The 21,738-nt window shown below is 37.9% G+C and overlaps 1 protein-coding gene and 1 pseudogene across 1 annotated transcript in view; one reads left to right on the top strand and one right to left on the bottom strand.

The window, feature by feature from the left end:
* The window catches only part of ATR (ATR serine/threonine kinase), a 213,597-nt gene that overhangs the window by 109,686 nt on the left and 82,173 nt on the right, over nt 1-21,738 (top strand). Inside the window, exons 22-24 of the mRNA XM_070405904.1 lie at nt 9,302-9,508; nt 10,380-10,493; nt 13,234-13,349. Coding sequence (XP_070262005.1) covers nt 9,302-9,508; nt 10,380-10,493; nt 13,234-13,349 — 437 coding nt within the window. The remainder of the gene's footprint in view (nt 1-9,301; nt 9,509-10,379; nt 10,494-13,233; nt 13,350-21,738) is intronic.
* On the bottom strand, nt 18,898-20,379 carry LOC139004411 (serum response factor-binding protein 1 pseudogene; annotated as a pseudogene).

The raw sequence follows: 21,738 nt of genomic DNA, 5'->3' as shown, positions 1-21,738 counted from the left end.
AAAAAATCCAACACCCTATCTCGGTAAAAACTCACAGCAAGGTGGGAATAGAAGGATCATAACTCAACATAATAAAGCCATATATGACAAACTTACAGCCAACATCATACTCAATGGGCAAAAACTAAAACCATTTCCCCTAAGAACAGGAACAAGACAGAGATGCCCACTCTCACCACTCCTGTTCGACATAGTACTAGAAGTACTAGCCATTGCGATCAGACAAGAAGAAGAAATAAAAGGCATCCAAATTTGAAAAGAAGAGGTAAAACTGTCTTTATTCGGAGATGACATGATATTGTACATAGAAAACCCCAAAGACTCCATCAAAAATCTACTAGACTTAATAAATGAATTCTGCAATGTAGCAGGATACAAAATTAACACTCAGTAATCTAAGACTTTTCTATACACCAATAATGAACTCACAGAAAGAGATACTAAAAAAGCAATCACATTTACCATTGCAACAAAAAAATTAAGATACCTAGGAATAAATTTAACCAAGGAGATAATGGACCTGTACTCAGAAAATTTCAGGAGGCTGAAAAAAGTGATAGAGGAAGACATGAACAAATGGAAGAATATACCATGTTCATGGGGTGGTAGAATCATTATCATTAAAATGTCCCTACTACCCAAAGCAATCTATAAATTCAATGCAATCCCCATTAAAATACCAACAGCATACTTCAAAGACCTAGAACAAACTCTGCAAAAATTCATCTGGAATAAAAACAGACCCCGAATAGCTGCAGCAATCTTGAGAAGGAAGAATAATGTTGGCGGGATCACAATACCAGATATCAAGCTGTATTACCAAGCCACTGTTCTAAAAACTGCCTGGTACTGGCACAAGAACAGACATATAGACCAGTGGAACAGAACAGAGAACCCAGAAACCACCCCAAGCCATTATGCTCAATTAATATTTAACAAAGGATGCAAGAGCATACAGTGGAGTCAAGACAGTCTCTTCAATAAATGGTGTTGGGACAATTGGACAGATACCTGCAAAAAAATGAAACGAGACCACCAACTTACACCATACACAAGAATAAACTCAAGATGGATAAAGTACTTAAACCTAAGACAGGAAACCATAAAAATCTTAGGTGAGGCCATTGGCACCAAAATAGCAGACATTTGTCGTCGCAATATCTTTACTGATCCAGCTCCTAGGGCAATGGAAATTAAGGAGAAAATAAACAAATGGTACTACATCAAAATAAAAAGCTTCTGCATGGCAAAAGAAACCATCAACAAAACAACAAGAAAGCCCACTGCATGGGAGAACATATTTGCCAATGTTATCTCCAATAATTGTATAATCTCCAAAATTTACATGGAACGCATACAAATTAACAAAAGGAAGATAAACAATTCAATAAAAAAAATGGGTAAAGGACCTTTATAGACACTTTTCGAAAGATTACATTCAGAAAGCCAAGAGACATAAGAAAACATGCCCAAAGTCAGTAATTATCTGAGCAATGGAAATCAAAACAACAATGAGGTACCATCTCACACCTGTCAGAATGGCTATCATCAACAAATCAACAAAAGACAAGTGTTGGTGAGGATGCCGGGAAAAAGGAACCCTCTTTCACTGCTAGTGGGAATGCAAATTGGTGCAGCCACTGTGGAAAACAGTATGGCATTTCCTCAAAAACTTAAAAATGAAACTGCCATTTGACCCAGTAATCCCACTTCTAGGAACATATCCCAAGAAAACAGAAACACCAATCAGAAAGGATATATGCACTCCTATGTTCATAGCAGCACAATTTACAATAGCAAAGATTTGGAAACAGCCTAAATGCTCATCAGCAGATGAGTGGATTAGGAAACGGTGGTACATCTACACAATGGAGTACTATGCCTCTGTAAAAAAGAAGGAATTCTAACCATTTGCAACAGCATGGATGGAACTGGTGAGCATTATGCTAAGTGAAATAAGCCAGTCAGTGAAAGAAAAATACCACATGATCTCACTCATTTGTGGAATATAGAGAACATTATAAACTGATGAACAAAAATAGATACATAGGCAAAGAAGCATTGAACAGTTTGTCAAACTACAGTGGGAAGGCTGGGGAGGGTTGGAGGGTGAAGGTAACAGATCAACCGAAGGACTTGTATGCATGCATATAAGCATAACCAATGGACGCAAGACACTGCCAGGGGGTACTGGTGGCTGGAGGAAAGTCAGTGGTGAAAAAAAGGAGACATATGTACTACTTTAAACACTGAAATAAAATTTTAAAAAAAGAATTGTGCATATTTGGCAATCCATTCATAAAATTCAGTGTATTAATCCATTGAAAAAGAAAATCATACTATTTCTTCAAATGCTGAAACAGACTCTGACAAACTATAACATCCACTTGAGATAAAAAAAATTCATGAAAATAGGAATTGATGGGCACTATCTCAGTAATAGTATACAGTAAAACCTCAATATAATGGACTAATTCGGGCAAGAGGGTATCCATTAAAGCCTAAAGTCTGTTATATAATGTAGGGTTTCCATAGCATATGTTAAAAAATTGACAAATTAGTAAATCTGTTTTTACTTATATCGACACATTTGTGTAGTATTAAATATGTATGAAAAGTTGAATTTCATAGAAAATTTTTCTATGTATACTGTAATTTTAAATTTATGCTGAATAGGTCTAGTAGATGCCTGCATTCACCAGTCCCCTTGAGTAAGCAAATGCACATGGCTGGAGCATGGCTTAGGGCACTGGGAACATCAGCTGGAAAGAGTTAAAACTGCTGGCGAATCAGGCCAGGTGACAACAGAACCAGTTACCACATGCAGTGCAGCGTGATCACATGTTAATCATTCTCTGAAAATTCTTTACCAGTGGTGACTCTTAGATTTAAATATATAGACTATAATTTATGTATGTTCTGGAAATTACTAGTGTTTTTTTTCCAACATATGGGCTCTTTGCTAAAATTTGTTAAAAATAATAGTGAATTGATAACAGAAAAGTCCTGTTAATCTACACTAATAAAAGACAAAGATGCTAGTTGACCGTATCTTCGCTACACCCTAAGCCATGCCCTCCAGCCAATCAGAGTGACTTTATGCAAATTAACCCAACCCAGATGGTGGCCAGCAGCCATGGAGCTGGAGCAAGCAGGCTTGGTTGCCTGGGCGATGGAGGAATCCAAGCTTACCCCCTGCCCTGAGCTGGCTGTGGCCTCTGCTCATGGCAACAAAGTTTTAATTATAGAAGATAAGTAAATCCCAGCCAGCCTCCACTGGGAACTTGGGTGGCTAGAGATTGTGGCCAGCCTACAAACATCCATCAGCCCCTCACCCAGGCTGGCCACACCCTCATGGGGCGAGGGTCCCTGCTGGGGGGCTTAGCCAGCCTGAAAACGGCCCTCAGCCCCTCACCCAGCCTGGCCAGGCACCCCAGGGGGAACCCCCACCCTGAAGGGGCTGTGGCCAGCCTGCAAACAGCCATCAGCCCCTCACCCAGGCTGGCCAGGCACTCCTATATAATAAAAGGGTAATATGCAAAATGACCCTAACAGCAGAACGACTGGGAATGACTGGTCACTATGACACACACTGAACACCAGGGGGCAGATGCTCAATGCAGGAGCTGCCCCCTGGTGGTCAGTGCGCTCCCACAGGGGGAGCTCTGCTCTGCCACAAGCCAGGCTGATGGCTGCCAGTACAGCAGTGGTGGTGGGAGCCTCTCCTGCCTCCTCAGCAGCGCTAAGGATGTCCGACTGCAGCTTAGGCCTGCTCTCCGCTGGCAAGTGGACATCCCCCAAGGGCTCCTGGGCTGCCAGAGGGATGTCTGACTGCCAGCTTAGGCCCATTCCCCCAGGGAGTGGGCCTAAGCCAGCAGGTGGTCATCCTCCTAGGGGTCCCAGACTGCAAGAGGGCACAGACCGGGCTGGGGGATTACCCCGAGTGTACAAATTTTTGTGCATCGGGCCTCTAGTTTAATTATAAGCAAATCTTGGTTAAAAGCATTTTATAATTAACAGGCTGTTAATTTTCTTTTTTTTCTTTATTGGTTAAGGTACCACATATGGACCAGAAATTTTGTCCCGTAAATCTGAATTCTATTAAATCAAAGTTCACAAAATTGAGGCTTTACTGTATTATAAATGTATGCATTATACATATATGTGCGTATATGTATACATATACACAGATACAGATACTTAATGAGGAAATAGATGCACTCCCACTAAAAGTAAGTTTGCTTATTGACTCTACTAATATTTAACATTTACATTGACTAATGAATTTAGACAAGAGAAAAGCAATCAGAAGCACATGAATTGTAAAAGACGCAAAACTCTATTTGCAGATGATATACTAATATACTTTGAAAACTGTAGAGAATTTATATTAAAACTGTTTCAAACAACAAACTAATTCAGTAATGTAGGAGTATATAAAAATCAATCATCATAACAAGCAATAACTGGATAGAAGACTTGTTGGAAAACCCAATTGATAGTAGTAACTGAGAAAGATAATATACTTAAAAATAAGCATCACAATAAATGTATAAGCCAATAAGAGGAAAACTTTAAAATATCCCTGAATGACACAAAAATGTAGCAGATTTATTTTATTTATTTATTATTATTTTTTGGTTAATCCTCACCTGAGGTTATTTTTTCCCATTGATTTTTAGGGAGGTTGGAAGGAAGGATGCAGGGAGAGTGAGACAGAGAGGAAGGGAGAGAGAGAGTGAAGGAGAAAGAGAGAAAAAGAAATATTGATGTGAGAGAGAGAAATTGATTGATTGCCTCCCGCATGTGCACCAACTGGAGTCAGGGATTTAATGTACATCCCAAGAATATGCCTTTGATCGGAATTGAACCTGCCACCTTTCGGTCCGTGCTCTGATGCTCTAACCACTTAGGAATATCCGTCAGGATGGTTATGCACAATATTATAAAGATTTTAATACTTTCTACTGAATGCCATCCCAAAGAAATGCCCAGTTGTTTGTTTTTTTCAACTAGAAATGTTTATAGTAACATTCGTATGGAAAAACAAACGTAAAAATAGCTAGGAAAACTCCGGAAAAAAAAATAAAGAGCAGCTTTGAGAGTTTAGTAGCCTATCAGACATTAACCCTTTGCGGTCCAATGTTATTTTGTAATTCAAACAGTCTGGTCCAAATTAATTGAAGGGATTGAATGTTGAACTTTTTAATGTTCTTATTGCTCGATGTTGGACCTACTCCTAGCGCCTGGTCTGTCGAGTCAGCCTGGAGGTTGGACCGAAAAGGGTTAATATACTCTGTAACCTCCATAATTATAATATAACTAGAGGCCCCATGCACGGATTCTTGCATTGGTGGTGTCCAGCTGGCCCGCCCTGATGGCCATTGGGAGCAGGCTGATTGAGGCAGGGGGTGGGCCCACTGGGGCGAGGGCTCATGGGCTGTTTTCTGGTGGGCCTGTCCCCAATTGGGGTCGGGGTTCCCGCTGGGTGGCAGGGCCGGCTGGAACGAGGTGCCACAGGCATTCTGGGCATTCTGTAGTTCGGTCTATTTGCATATTACCCTTTTATTATATAAGACTAGAGGCCTGAGGCATGAAATTCGTGCACAGGGGTGGGGGTTCCCTCAGCTCCGTCTGCAACCTCTGCAATTTCGGACCCCTACACCTTTTTCTTATTTAGCTAACCTCTTCACATTTAAAAAGTTTAACTGAAATACCACCTACACTAGGAAATCCTCTTTGAACAAATCTCTTTACAGTCTGTATTATTTTCATAGTATATCATTCTTTTTCTTTATCAGCAACTTAAAGTGGATGCAATGTGCTTCTCATTCTTGCATCTGAATTTTTTCTTTTTGCTCTTGTAATAGCAAAGCTTATCCAATTTACATTTGCCCTTCAAGGGCTTATATTTGGTTCAGTTTCTAGTTGGCTCCCTGCTTTTTTTTTTCTAAGCCATAAATTTGAGTTGTGATAGTAAGCTTCACTTGTAATCAAGCCTGTAGGTCTCCCTATCTGAATATTTCTATAATACCTATCACTTTAGCACACCAGAGATTGTGTTCATTTGTTGAAAATTACAATAAATATCAACAGATCATTTGATTTTCTAGTAATATTTTATATCAAGATGTATTATTCTAGTAATTTAACTATTACAAAATTGAGGTGTGCAGAAATAAATAACATTGAACAATAAAGAATGACTCAAATATCAAAGCATAGTACACTTAGGGCCTCCCTTGTCCTGTGCCTCAGACATCATAGCATATTACACAGTTCACATGGAACTCAGTTTTCTTTAAAATAGGAAGGGATCCCATACTCATGAAGCAGCTACTTCCACACATATTTTTTTTATTTAATTCACAGCACATATTCTTTGTACTAATTGTTGGAAAATCATCCTAGCAATTGCCTTTGTTCCTCTCTGTATTGTTGCCTTACATTCTGATGTCATTACTGCGCTTTTATCATCCACTCGCTCTAATAAGATTGTGAATTATTTAAGGGCAGAGATCATGACTTGAGCTTGTGTGTTCCCTGTCATGATGCCTGGATAAATACTCAAATGCCATCCAGTCCAAATGACTGTGATGAGAGAGGCCCACCGTTGCTGGAGACCTCTGATTTTTATTTAAGGGGCCTCACTTGTCCTGCGCCTTTACAGAGGTGTGAGTAGTGGCTGAGGGAATTTCAGGAAACCCAGACAGAATTCTCCTCCTAAAAGATTTTGCTAAGCTGGCGGCCGGGACCGCTGGGCATTTGTCCAATTAAATCCCGGACACACATCAATAACAAAGGCACTGGTCTCCTACTGCTAATGCCTAGGGATCAAACCCCAGCCTGCAGGAACTCACCCTCGCAGTCAGGACTGGGCCACTGGGTGGACGTGGGCTGGTGCTCCTAATTCTGGGGAGAGGGAGACTTCCCGTGGCTGCAGCCTAGAGGCCCTGGACTCCATGCCACTCACCCAAACAGGTCCATAGCGCAGGCTGGTCAGCAGAGTGGCTTCTTCGCGTGGAATCACGGGGAGGCCTGGCCTGGCTTGTTCGCCCCACGATTGATTGCGGGGATGCCTGGCCTGTTCGCCCCGTTATCGGGGGGAGGCATTGGACCCGGGCTGCCGCTTGGTGCCGGCGCACACAGAAGCAGACACGGGGCGGGGACATCCACGTGGCACCTGCGCCTGTAGGCCCGGAGTGGCTGGGGGCATTCTAGGACCCCAGCTGCTCAGCGCCTATGTGCAGGCCTACAGGCTAGGAGCGGCCTGGGTCCCAAGGATGTTCCCGGGACCCAGGCTGCTCGTCACCTGCGTATGCAAATTAACCGGCCATCTTTGTTGGGTTAATTTGCATACTCTCCTGGTTGGCTGGTGAGCGTAGCAGAGGGATGGTCAATTTACATGTTTCTCTTTTGTTATATAGGGTGATACTGGTACATGAATAAACAGATCAGTAGGGAAGAATAGAAAGCCCTGAAATAGACCAAGTGTATATGGACTTTTAGGATATGATAAAAATGACATTTCAAATAATTGGAGTGTCCATGGATTTGTTTTGACGACTTGTTAAACATTTGGAAAATGACATAATTGCATCTATATGTTAAAAAGCTTGTCTAAATATTAGTAGATGCATTGCACATACTAGTATACTCATTTTAAAAATTCTTTTGGAATTCAACATTTTTTGCAGAAAAATAAAACCCATTTTTTCTAACCTAGTATGAAGTAGGGTGAAAACATTTTTAAGGACTTAGGAGATACATATTTATATATCTATATATAATTTTTAATTTTATTGGGGTTACAATGGTTACTGAAGTTATATAGGTTTGAAGTGTACAATTCTATAATACATCGTCTGTATATTGCTTTGTGTTTATCACTCAAAGTTAAATCTCCTTCAATCACCATATATTTGGCCCCCTTTTCCCCCCTACTAATTCTCACTCTCCTTCCCTTTGGTGACCACTATATTGTTGTCTGAGTCTATGAGTTTTTGTTTGTCTTATTTGTTCCTCTGTTGTTTTCAGTTTTATATCCCACATATGGGTGAAATTATATGATTCTTAACTTTCTATCTGACTTATTTTGCTTAGCATAATATTCTCAGGATCCATCCATATTGTCACAAATGGCAGTACTTCATCTTTTCTTATAGTTGAGTAGTATTCCATTATATATCATTTAAATCATCTTTTATTTAGTGTTTCATAATTTATCTTGAATATGAACTGCATTTATCTTTGTCAACTAAAGTGTTATTTTCCTGTTTTCTAATTTTAATAAATGAATAAATGTCTAATTTTTATATTAGCTATTTGTTGATTATTGGTTCCTCTTTTTATGTATTTATATCTGAATTAACTTGTAATGTTATTTAAGTGATTGCATTTTGAAGATTCCAGATGAGATAAAATGTCTTTTTTCTTTTGAAATATATTACTCTAATTTGAGTCACAGTTTTAACATAGAATTTGAGATGCTCATATATGCTTGACTTTTGCTAGAAAGGAAATTATATAAATGAAGTATCTAAAATGCTCACACAACAACAATAAAATAAATAATAAATAAAAAAATAAAATAAAGTGGTCACACAAGTACAATATCTAACCCTTAACTGGCTTTAGAATAATCTCTTTTTAACATTTTTTTATTATAGCATCCTATAGAGATAGATGAAAAAGAATTATTTAAACCAACATATATTTAATCTTTCTTCCTACCTCTTTTAAAAATATTTTCACAGAACCCTTTCCCCTATCTTTTTTTCCTTCTCTAGTAGTTTTTTATATATTTTTCAGTCTTCTAATTTTAACTAATAGCTGTTCCTCCTTAATTTATTTGCTGAAATATCTGTTGACTATCCTGAGTTCTTTTCCTTCTTCTTCATTACTTCTTTACCTTGTAAATATATTTGTCATTGTACATATATGATATTTTAATTATTTGTTTACATGTCTATTTCCCATTAGGTTGTGAACTTCAGAGCAGAACTGTCTTAGTTATTTTTTTTATGCTGATGTAATAATACTCAGTTATACTGATGTAGTAATAGTAACTGTTTAATGGATTAATGATTACAATTTTCAAACACTTAATGATTCTAATACTTTGGAACATATTGTGAACTATATTATGTGAATTCATCAAAAACTATCTAAAAAGACTACAGATATGAGAATTTAATTTTGTAATATTTATGTCAGATATTCCTTAATCTTTTAAAATTTTCTAGTTAGGAAAATATACTAGTTTGTAGAACTATGTATAAACTTTCTCTTTTTATTTTAGGAAAAACTAATAAAATATGCAACAGATAGTGAGACAGTGGAACCTGTTATCTCACAGCTGGTGACAGTGCTTTTGAAAGGTTGCCAAGATGCAAATTCTCAAGCTCGGTTGCTCTGTGGGGAATGTTTAGGGGAGTTGGGGGCAATAGATCCAGGTCGACTAGATTTTTCAACAACTGAAACCCAAGGAAAAGATTTTACATTTGTGGTAAGTAATGGTAATTTGGAATGACAAGACAAGTTCTCAGCCCTATTGAGGTTTCTATGTTCCATTTATAAAGAACTATTCAGTTTATTCTTAGCTAACTTGATCTAAACTAGGCAATTTAGGTAACTTCTGACTTTATTCCTTAATACTATTGTAAAGATCTTTAGCCAAAAAAGTAAAGTTTCAGCCCAGTTTAGTGTGCTGTGTTCTTTTAAATAAACTTCCTAATCTATTTTTGACAAATACTTAAAACTTAGCACCTTGCTGACTGGTCACGAGATAACTTGTACCTGCAATTACATTAATTTCAGTAATTTTAAAACTCTACATTGCTTTCAGACCTTAAAATTTCTTAAGTTAATCTAAGTGCAGACACAAGTTATATTGTGATTGGTCATCATGGTGTTTATTACATAAATATTACTATTTTTACACTTATTGCTGAGTGTTTCCATGGGAAACTAATTTCCCAGAGTGTTCTAAGAGTGTGTATAAAAAACTTTCTGAGTTCAAATGACTGCGAAATCCTATAAAACGAAATTAAACAGAACTTTTAACATATTGGTGCATATTATTTTTTGGAGCTTCTCCAGGAAATGACATATTTACAACTTTCTTTCTAAGGGTTAAAAAGACAAAACCCACAAATTGTTGGAGTTATGCAAAAGTTGAATGATCCTAATATATCTTATAAATAGCCTTTAACGCCTTCGATTTAACTTCTTCGCTACAGATTATATTTTGGCCTTACTACCAAACTTAGTTTACCTTACTATTCTTTCCTTTTCTAATTTAAATTCACCATGGAAGATATAATACAGTTTAGAAAAATTTATACAAACTATCTGATTTTTTTCTTGTTTTTATTGAGACTGGAGTAGAAGATTCGAGTTTTGCCTATGGATTATTGATGGAACTGACAAGGGCTTACCTTGCATATGCAGATAATAGCCGAGCTCAAGATTCTGCTGCTTATGCCATTCAAGTAAGAGTGCATATAGTCATTACTGACTTTATGTTACTGGCTATTAGTAAGAAATTTGTAATTCTATACTTTGGAAACTCTTATTTTTTTAACTAATATTTTTGTTATTAAAGTAATACAAGTTCATAATAAAAAGTTCAGAGTACAGAAGTGTACCCTCTCAAGAGATTATTATAGGTATTTTGAAAAATTATCTCTATATATAAATATGTATATTTTCTCCACCAAACAAGGAGATCATATTATGATATTCTGTAATTTTATTTACTTTTGTGTTTAACAGTCTGTCTTGGGTAATTTCCATGTCAGTACAATTCATTTTTTTTTCAATGACTTAGTATTCATTATAAATATACGTTTATTTAAGAAATTTATTTAACACATTTAGATTATGTTTAATGTTTTGCTTTTACAAAAAATGATTAAGAGAACATACTTATATTTTTGAGCACTTTGAGTAAATATGTTAATAATATAAATACCCAGAAATTAAAATGTCTCAGAGCAAGTTTAGAGCTTTATTAAAAAAAAGTTTCACCGGTTTCTATTCCCTTGACAAATGTTTTTTATCAAAATTTTAAATTTTTACCAGTGCGACAGATGAAAAATGCTACCATTTTATTTTACTTTCCATTTAATTAGGAGAGAGGTATAACATCTTTTATATGTTTATTGCTTTTTTATGAATTTCCTCTAGCTCTTTTCCCATTTTTCTCTTGGTAATTGGTATATTTTTAATTGATATGTAAGACCTATTTGGATATAATGTAAATTAACCCTTTGCCTACCATACATATAATAAATAGTTTTTCAGTGTGGCTTTCTTTTTTCATGTTTGTTTTTTTTCAATTAGAAGGTTTTTGTTTTGTTAGATATGCAGGTCTAGCATTCATGGTGAGAGGTCTCTGTTACAGATAAGTATTTGGAGCTTTATTATAGAGATGGTACTTAAAACTATGATTCTGGATGAGATGATCAAGAGAGGGAATATTGATAGACCGGTTCTAGTAATTGAGATCTGGACAATGAGAGGTCAGTGGGAAGAGGAGGGAACAATTAAAACTGAGAAGGAATTGCCAGTAAGGTAGAATAATGTAGTATTTTGGAAGACAAAGAAGTGTTTCAAGAAGTATGGCGTGATTCACTGTATTATGCTGATTACAGGATTGACAATTGACTTGGCTATCGTAACATAAATGTCATTGATGACCTTGATTAGAGCAGTTTCAGTGGAGTATAGAAAGCCTGGTTAGAATATTTTAAAGAACATATGGGAAGAGGGGAATTATAGAAATTACAGAAACTCTTGAGTGTAGAAGAATGAGAGTGGCTGGGGAATGAGTAAAAGTGGGGGAAATAACAATGCTTATATGTTGCTTGGGAACAGTTTGGCAGAAGGGAGTAAAGTGATGTAGGAGATAATGTAATGCTATTTTAAGTAGGTAAAGAGATGTGGAACGTAGTGTAGAAGTGAAAGGGATAAGTAACCTTAATTAACAAGAAAAACAATCCATCTGTAGTAACAAGAGAAAAAGAGCATGTGGGCAATGATTCTGATATTGCCAAGTTGAGTAGATACGAAGATAGAAGTTGTAGAGGTCTCTGCTGATTGCTTCTGTAAATGGTCCTGAAACCCAAAAGTTGGGGAATTAGTAAGTCTGTCACTGAAGGTTGATGAAGAGAGCTTCTGTGAGCTAAAGCAACTTTGCCAAACATAAGAGAAAGCTGACTTCAAATAAAATATTTATAACACTTTAAAGTTAAATGAAAGTGAGTTTCGGATATTTCTGTATTTGGACTTTTCACATATTTCCTTACTTTAATTTAAAAATACTAAATATAAAATACATTTTGCTATATAATGCTTATATTTTGTAAGTATTAGGAAAAAGCTATGCATATGGTCATTTTTAATGGAGTTTGAAAGAAAGAGTAATTTATGATGGAAGATACAAAACACTAACATATTTGTCTAGTTTTGAAGATTGATATTAGAGATAAAAATTTTTTTCTTCATGTATAAAATCCCAATAATTTTATTTTCAGGAAGGTAAAATATAAACATTTAATTCCTGGGCTTGAATAGTAAATTGATCTTTAACATTTGCATCTTATTTTTTAAAAATTTTAAGCTCAATATTTTATATCTAGAATTTGAGATATTTTGTGAATTTTTGAATTGTGGATTATTAGTTGCTTTCATTAAAATTCAAAAATGGTGATAAATTAAAAATAAATAAATATGGAGTTTGACCATATGCATAGCTTTTTCCTAATACTTACAAAATATACGCATTATATAGCAAAATGTATTTTATATTTAGTATTTTTAAATTAAAGTAAGGAAATATGTAAAAAGTCCAAATACAGAAATATCCGGAACTCACTTTCATAACAAGCAAAAATTTTAAAAATGGTTAAATTCTAAAATTATACTTTTGCAAATATAGGAAATTTCGATATTTTTCTTCCAAATACCTCTCAATCCTATATTTTAATACATATTATATATAAAATACAAACTTCATGTTCAAGTATTACCACAGCTTTGTGACCTTGAGTAAGTCACCTAAATGGTTCTAAGCACTGAAATAAATGTCCTAAGCAGGTCCATAACCCCATTTTATAATTCTGTGTATCTTTCTGTGTTTATTTATAACTATCATATGTGGAATGTTAGTGAATGTAAAGGTTTACCATCTTTACTAGAGATTTAAAAATGTAAAATATGCATTTGTAGGAGTTACTTTCGATTTATGACTGTAGAGAGATGCCGACCGACAGCCCAGGTCACCAATTGTGGAGGAAATTTCCTGAGCATGTTCGGGAAATATTGGAACCTCATCTAAATACTAGGTTGGTGGACTCATTAAAACTATTTTCATAAAATTGTGTCTAATTGCTAAAGTTAATTTTACTTTTGATATAGTATTTTGGCATTCAAAGTTTTTTTTTTTAGTATGTTTTAATATGTATTTTCCACTGTGATTTATGGTTATTTATAATTTTGTTAAATTGAAAGTACAGTTTGCCCATTAGTTAAATTCTGTAACTTTAAATATTTAGGCATATTTATTGAAGCTAAAAGGATTATTTTTTAAAAATTCAGCCAACATAGTACTTTGGAAGAATCTACTTTAAGTTGAATATGAGTTGAAGTTTTTGTTAGGTGTAATTAATATAGAAATTTAAGAGTTTAAAGGTAATCTCAATTAGAGATAACAGATTTTCAATTCTAGCCAATTTCTCCTCATAAAGACATTTTCTACCTCTACTTTTTTAAAGCTATAATAAAAATTATACTTATTTGTATAATTTATTATATGTATACCCTAATAAGCATTACTATCTTAATCTTAGTTTTGCTAACAAGAATAACTTTTAGCAGAGGTGATTTATTTTAAATAGCTAAAATTTCCTTATATTTTTCTATTATTATTTGAAATGAACCTCAACATTTATTTTCAAAGAAAAGAAACACAGACCTAATCTAGTTAGATACATTTCATGATAAGCACAAATGAGGAAATCTGAGAGTTATAATCTTAAATTCTCTTAAAAAGGGAACAGTATGGCTCTAGCCATTTTGGCTCAGTGGATAGAGTGCCAGCCTCCAGAATGAAGGGCACTGGGTTTAATTCCAGTCACTGGCACATACTTTGGTTGCAGGCTTGATCCTGGTTGGGGCGCATGCAGGAGGCAACCAGTTGATGTGTTTCTCTCACATCGATGTTTCTATCTCTCTGTCTCTTCCCCTACCTTCCACTCTCTCTAAAAATTCAGTGGACAGAATGTTGAACCTCAGAGGGAAGACAGGGGAGGGATGGAAGTGATCAACCAATGAACTTGTATGCATATATGTATACCAGGTTTACCGGTTAATAATGCGGATTTTGTAATCAAAGAAAACACGATAATTTCAAGAGAAACATCAAAAGTGCTTTATTCAAAGTAATGTCCATCACTAGCTATACATTTCCCCCATCTTTCAGGTAATTTATGGATAATGTCCCAATAGAACTTTTCTTGTTTTGAGGCAAACCATTCAGAGACCAAATTTCCACTTCTTCGTATGTTTTGAAGTGCTGCTCAGAGAGTGCATGTGCCCTCAATCGGAACAAGTGGTAATCTGAAGGAGCAAGGTCTGGTGATTACGGCGGGTGGGTTAATACTTCCCAGGCAAGATCTTTCAACGTATCTTTAACTGGTTTTGAAGTGTGTGATGGTGCGTTATCATGAAGCAAAATCACTTTGTGCCGTGTCTTCTGGCTCATTCTGGTCGTTTCACGATCAAAGCGTGGTTCAAATTGATTATTGGTTGCCGGTAGTGGTCAGTATTAACGGTTTCGCCTTGTTTTAGAAGCTCATAATACACCACACCTTCCTGGTTGCACCAAACGCAGAGCACTGTCTTCTTTCCAAAGCAATTTGGCCTTGCAGTCGATGTTGATGGTTGACCTGGATCAGCCCATGATTTTATGCATTTGGGATTCTCAAAATAAATCCACTTTTCATCGCCAGTCAATTCGATGCAAAAAAGACTTTCTTTTGTGCCATTGAAGCAGCATTTTACCGATGACTTCTCGGTTTTCCATTTGTCTTTCGTTCAGTTGATGTGGCACCCATTTTCCTACCTTTAAAATCTTTCCCATTGCTTGTAAAGGATAGGAAATTGTTTTCTGAGCAACCTGTAATCTTTCTGCAAGTTGTTTTTGAGTTTGACACGCATCTTCATCCAATAATGCTTGTAATTGTTGGTCTTCAAACTTTTTTGGTTGACCTGGACATTTTTTTTTTTTTTTATACATGTAATTATGGATGGGTTTCTACCTTAGGTCTTTCATTTTTGTCTATTTCTTAAAAATTTTTTTTAAATCTTTATTGTTCAGATTATTACAGGTGTTCCTTTTTTTCCCCCACCCCCATAGCTCTCCTCCACCCAGTTCCAACCCCACCCTCTGCCCTTACCCCTCCCACTGTCCTCATCCATAGGTGTATGATTTTTGTCCAGTCTCTTCCTGCACCCCCACACCCCTTTCCCCCCAAGAATTGTCAGTCCACTCCCTTTCCATGCCCCTAGTTCTATTATATTCACCAGTTTACTCTGTTCATCAGATTTTTTTTTCCACTTGATTTTTAGATTCACTTGTTGATAGATATGTATTTCCTGTTCATAATTTTTATCTTTACCTTTTTCTTCCTCTTCTTAAAGAATACCTTTCAGCATTTCATATAATGCTGGTTTGGTGGTGATGAAGTCCTTTACCTTTTTCTTATCTGTGAAGCTCTTTATCTGACCTTCAATTCTGAATGATAGCTTTGCTGGGTAAAGTAATCTTGGTTGTAGGTTCTTGCTAATCATCACTTTGAATATTTCTAGCCACTCCCTTCTGGCCTGCATACTTTCTGTTGAGAAATCAGCTGACAGTCATATGGATACTCCCTTGTAGGTAACTGACTGTCTTTCTCTTGCTGCTTTTAAGATTCTCTCTTTGTCTTTTGCCCTTGGCATTTTAATTATGATGTGTCTAGGTGTGGTCCTCTTTGGATTGCTTTTGTTTGGGGTTCTCTGTGCATCCTGGACTTGTAAGTCTATTTCTTTCACCAGGTAGGGGAAGTTTTCTGTCATTATTTCTTCAAATAGGTTTTCAATATCTTGCTCTCTCTCTTCTTCTGGCACCCTATAATTCAGATGTTGGTACGATTGAAGTTGTCCCAGAGGCTCCTTACACTATCTTCAAATTTTTGGATTCTTTTTCTTTTTGCTTTTCTGGTTGGGTATTTTTTGCTTCTTTGTATTTCAAATCTTTGACTTGATTCTTGGGATTCTCTTGTCTGCTGTTGGATCTCTGTATATAATTCTTTTTTTAAAAAATATATTTCATTGATTTTTTTACAGAGAGGAAGGGAGAGAGATAGAGAGTTAGAAACATCGATGAGAGAGAAACGTCGATCAGCTGCCTCCTGCACACCCCCCACTGGGGATGTGCCCACAACCAAGGTACATGCCCTTGACCGGAATCGAACCTGGGACTCTTCAGTCCACAGGCCGACGCTCTATCCACTGAGCCAGACCGGTTTCGGCAGGTCTCTGTATATTATTCTTTATTTCAGTCAGTGTATGCTTAATTTCTAGTTGGCCTTTTTTCATATCCTCCAGTGTCTCACTAAATTTATAGGCGGTTTCTAGAAAATTCTTGAGTAACCTTATAACCGTGGTTTTGAACTCAATATCCAGTAGTTTGCTTTCCTCCATTTCTGTCATTTATGATCTGTTTCTTTGTTTCCGCATTTTTTATGCTTCCCTGTGTTGGTAGAGTGGCTTTGTGTGCTAGGTGTCCTATAGGGCCCAGTGGCTCAGCCTCCCCAATTACCTGAGGTGGACACTCTTGGTGCACCCCTTTGTGGGCTTTGTGCACAGTCTTGTTGTAGTTAAGCCTTGATTGTTGTAGGTATCACTGGGAGGAATTGACCTCCAGGCCAATTGGCTATGAGAATCAGCTGTGTCTACGGTGGGAGAACTTCTGTGCTGAAGACACCCTTCTGGGGCAAGACTTGCTTCAGTGGGTCTTTAGTGCTCACTGAGTCTGCGCCTTGAGTGTGTCCCTTATGGATCTGAGGAGTTGTAATCTGGATGGTCCCTGTCTGACCACTGGGTACACTGGCTCTTGGATCTAAGGAGGTGCTAATTTAGCCTCTGCCTGAGGCTACCCAGCAGGTGCTATGAAGAGATCTGCAGATTCCCCTTCCTTTTTTGGGGTTTGGAGGTGCCCAGATGAGGCCCAGCTGTGAAGCAATGCAAGCTGCTGTGGGGCCTTGGGCCTTCTCTTGGAAGTTCTAGGTCTCTCTGGCCCAGCTGCATTTTGTTAGGTAATTTTCAGATTGCAAAGGGCCAGGGCATTCATATGCAAAAGCCTCTGCCACAGCTTGGGTGAGGCGGGGTCTCAGGGAATCAACAGGGTGGAGCAAACAGCTATGGCTGATCCTCAACCCTGCCCTAAGAGGCCTGTCTCAGTGTCCCGTAATCGCTGCAAGCACCTCTGAGAGAAAGCCGCCCTTGAGTTTCGAGTTCTGCCCGCTGTCAGACAGTCCAGTTTCTCTCCATATGAGTCTGGGTCCCCAGAGACTTCCTGGAAGTTGAGTTCAGAGCAGTCAGGGGCTTGTGACTCCCTCCCAATTGAAAAAGACAGCCGCGTCCTTAGTTGCCAGCCCTTGCCGAGTGTGCCTCCGTACCTCTGCACTTTACTTCTGCACCTCTTCTGAGTCTCAGTGTGCTTTTCTCTTTCCTTCTAGTTGTAGAATTTCCACTCAGCCAGCCTTCCTGTAGTTCTGGATGATGTCCGTTTTGTCTTTTAGTTGTATTTTTGAAATTGTTGTGGGAGGCAGCAGTTTCCGGTGTTTACCTATGCTGCCATCTTGGTTTCTCCCGACCTGGACGTTCTTTGTTTTTCACATTGAAATCATCACTTTTAAAGCGTCTAAACCAGTGTTCACAAGTATCTTGAGATGGAGCATGTTCACCATAAGCTTCCCGCAGTATACAATAACTTTTAGCAGCACTTTTCTTCAAAATAAAGTAATGAATTAAAACTTCCCACACCTGCTCTTTTTTTGGCACGAAATTCGAAATTTTTAAGCATAAAAATATCTATGATGTTAACACTTTCAGCAAATTTGACGTATAAAGTTTTGAAGCTTTTTGTCAATACAACAAAATAGCATACATATCAAATCGCATATATATAACATATGTGTAACTCCATCTATGGAAAAAAATCCGCATTATTAACCAGTACACCTGGTAAACCATGACACAAACTATTCTGTGGTCAGGGCCTGGGGGTGGGGACGGGAGCTGGGAGAGGTTAATGGGGGGAAAAGGAGGAACTATGGAATACTTCAAAAAAATGATTAAATAAAAAAATAAATAAAAAATATCCTTGGGTGAGGATTAACAAATAAACAAACAAACAAAAAGGAACAGTCAGAGCATATTTTTAAAAACCAATTTATGAGCCTAGTTTGCATGGCTCAGTGTTGATCTCTGAAACAGGAGGTCAAAGTTCGATTCCCAGTCAGGGCACATGCCCTGATTGAGGGCTCAAATCCCTGTGTGGGGTATCTAGGAGGCAGCCGATCAATTATTCTCTCTCATCATTGGTGTTTCTATTTCTCTCCCCCTCTCTCTTCCTCTCAAATAAAAACCAATGTATACAGTTGATTTATGGAAGGTTTGTATAAACATAACTTGAACACACTTAAAAAAGAGAAATAAAGACAACAACAAATTTATTTCTAGGCCCCTCCAAAGAGACTTCTTCAAATATGAGTTTAAATAATGGGCTGGTAAAAATCAAAGAGAAGAAAAAGAATTTTTAGATGGAAATGTTCAGAAAAAAAGGTACTAATCATCAGATGTAATTTTTTCCCCTTGAAACATAGCAAATTTTTTGTTTTTTCTCCTCCTTGCTTCCCATGAGGATGCTGAGGCAGCTATGTTTGTTTTGTATTTTCAGGTCCTCATTGTGCACTCTTAAAACTGATCCTTGAGCTGAAGTTCATTTGGTTTTCTCTGTGCCTATTCTCTGTAATTTCTTTTAAAGCCATTATAGCCTTGGAAAAACTGTAATTCAAACTTCCTTGCTTGTGTACTTGGCTCGTTTTTGTCATTTTTATGCCCTGATGGGTTTCAAGTATATCTTCTTCAGGGAACACTTTTGGTGGTGATTTTGTTTCAAAGCTGAAGCATGACAACTGCTTTCTTTGTTTCATGTCTGTCTGACTTTTCCAATGAAGAAATTATCACCACTATCGCTGTCCTCAGACATGGAAGATTCTAAAGCTTTTCTTCTATGCTGTGATCAAAATACTTCTCTTCTTCATGTAATTCACCATCACTGTTACCACCAAGTGAGCTATAGGACTTTTTTGTGTGTGATTTTACATAATGTTTTCATTTTGGGGTCAGCAGGTGTCTTCTGGGATTCAGAAGGAACTACATAATTCTTTTCAGAAGGCTTTAATGGAGAATTTGGAATGTCCATTGTTTTGGGCCCATGTTCCAACATGGCTATTTTTCCTTTTGAACTCTTTATTGGTTTGATTGCCAATATTTTAGCTTCTTTGTCATTTTGCTCACTGATAATAATTCCTTCATGCTGTAACTTAATGGCATTATCACTTGAATATGAAGTGTCCTTGGAGTGATTTTTGTGTGAAGCATTCTTAGATGTATTTGTCTTGGATCTTTAAAGGCTTTGACACAAGCTTTTAGCACATCTGTTTTTTCCTTCAGAAGAGGGTGCATTGGTAGTCTGGCAATTGCTCTTTCAGTCACATTAGAATCAGGCTTTTTGCAAATTTGTTCAAAATTGATATCATCACCAAGAGCAGATTTAGTTACTATATTTACTTTCTATTCCTTCATGGCATGAATTTCTTCAAGCAATTGTTGATCCTATCTTTGGTTTTTTAAAAGTGCATCTTTAGCACTCTTCCTTGACTTCAGTCTGCCAACACTCCTGACAAGTTTTCGGGTAACTAAAACTCAGATTCTCGCCCTAGCTGGTTTGGCTCAGTGGAAAGAGCGTTGGCCTGTGGACTGAAGGGTCCCAGGTTCGATTCTGGTCAAGGGAATGTACCTTGGTTGCAGGCATATCCCCAGTAGGGGGTGTGCAGGAGGCAGCTTATCGATGTTTCTCTCTCATCGATGTCTCTAACTCTCTATCCTTCTCTCCCTTCCTCTCTGTAAAAAAAAAAAAAAAAAAAAAATCAATAAAATATATTTAAAAAATAAATAAACAAAAAATAAAACTCAGATTCTCTTCCCTTCTTTTCTCATCTTCACAACCTCATTATTGAGGTTCAGATTCCACAGTTGAGACATGGAAGATCTGAGAAGAGGATCTGCTGCTGATGACATATGAATGCCTCTCCCTCTATTTTTACAAAAAGTATTTTCTAATCTTTTCAATTTTAGTAACTTTGTTAGGACTGATTGAAACAGATAAATTATTATTTTATTTAGAAATTCTAATTTTAGGTAGTCTAGGCCACATGCTAATTGGATATGTGACCTTGGATAAATTACTACTTTGAGCCTTAATACCATGCCTTGTAGTAAAATCTATATATATCAAGAGGTAATATGCAAATTATCCAGGACTCTGTAACAGTCACGACCAGCTCAGGAGGAGGTTGCGCAGATGGGCTGGAGGGCACTGTGCGCTGTGAGGCAAGCCATGGATGGCGCAGCCCCAGAGCGGGGAGGCAAGGGGGCGTGCCCAGGCCGCCACTGCTGGGAGACAGCACCCCAGCTGGCCCAGTTGCGGGAGCTGAGAGGCAGGAGAGCGTGCACAGGCTGCTGCCACTGGGAGACAGCGCCCCAGGAGGCCTGCCTATGCATGTGAGCTGCAGAGGAAACACCTTTTCTTACAGCTCATTGGCTAGGCTCCCTGTACACCACTCTCAGTGTTCTTGATAACTTTGGTAATAAGAATTCAAGAAGGTGATCTAGGGTTTTTCCACCTCACTCCTGGAGGAAAAAGTGAAGCTCCGCTGCTAGAGGGGCTAAGAAATGTCATATCCTGCCCTAGCCGGTTTGGCTCAGTGGATAGAGCCTCGGCCTGGGGACTGCAGGGTTCGGGTTTGATTCTGATCCAAGGGCATGTTCCTAGGTTGCAGGCTCCTCCCTGGACAGGGCCCAGGTCAGGGCTCATGCAGGAGGTAACAAATCGAAGTGTCCCTCTCACATTGATGTTTCTCTCTGTCTTTCCCTCTCTCTTCCACGCTCCCTAAAAATCAATGGAAAAATATCCTCGGATGAGGATAAAAAAGAAAGAAATGGCATATCCTATGAAAGAGACATCTTGAAAATGCCTAAAGAAAGTTGTCATTTTTTCATGGTGGAGTGACTGGAGTCCGTGTTGAAAACACCTTGGTGGCTGGCAGTGGCGGCAGCAGCAGGGTGATGGGGGTGGTGCCTTCTTCTGATCAGCCCACAGAGGGAGGCCAGACTGTGGTTTGGAGCGGGCCTAAGCCTACAGTAGGACATCCCATGAGGGCTCCTGGACTGTGATTGGGGGCAGGCTGAGCTGAGGGACACCCCCCACCCCAGCGCACAAATTTCATGCACTGGGCCTCTAGTCTATAATAATAAAAGGGTAATATGCTAATTAGACCAGACGTCCTTTCTTCGGGACAAAGCTGCAGCAGGCAGGGGTCAAGGCAGTGGCAGTAAGAGCCC

This window comes from Myotis yumanensis, unplaced genomic scaffold (assembly GCF_028538775.1).
Source record: "Myotis yumanensis isolate MYYU_CA2020_CCGP unplaced genomic scaffold, mMyoYum1.0.hap1 SCAF_2, whole genome shotgun sequence".
Classification (NCBI taxonomy): domain Eukaryota; kingdom Metazoa; phylum Chordata; class Mammalia; order Chiroptera; family Vespertilionidae; genus Myotis; species Myotis yumanensis.
This window is presented reverse-complemented; position numbering and strand designations above follow the sequence as displayed.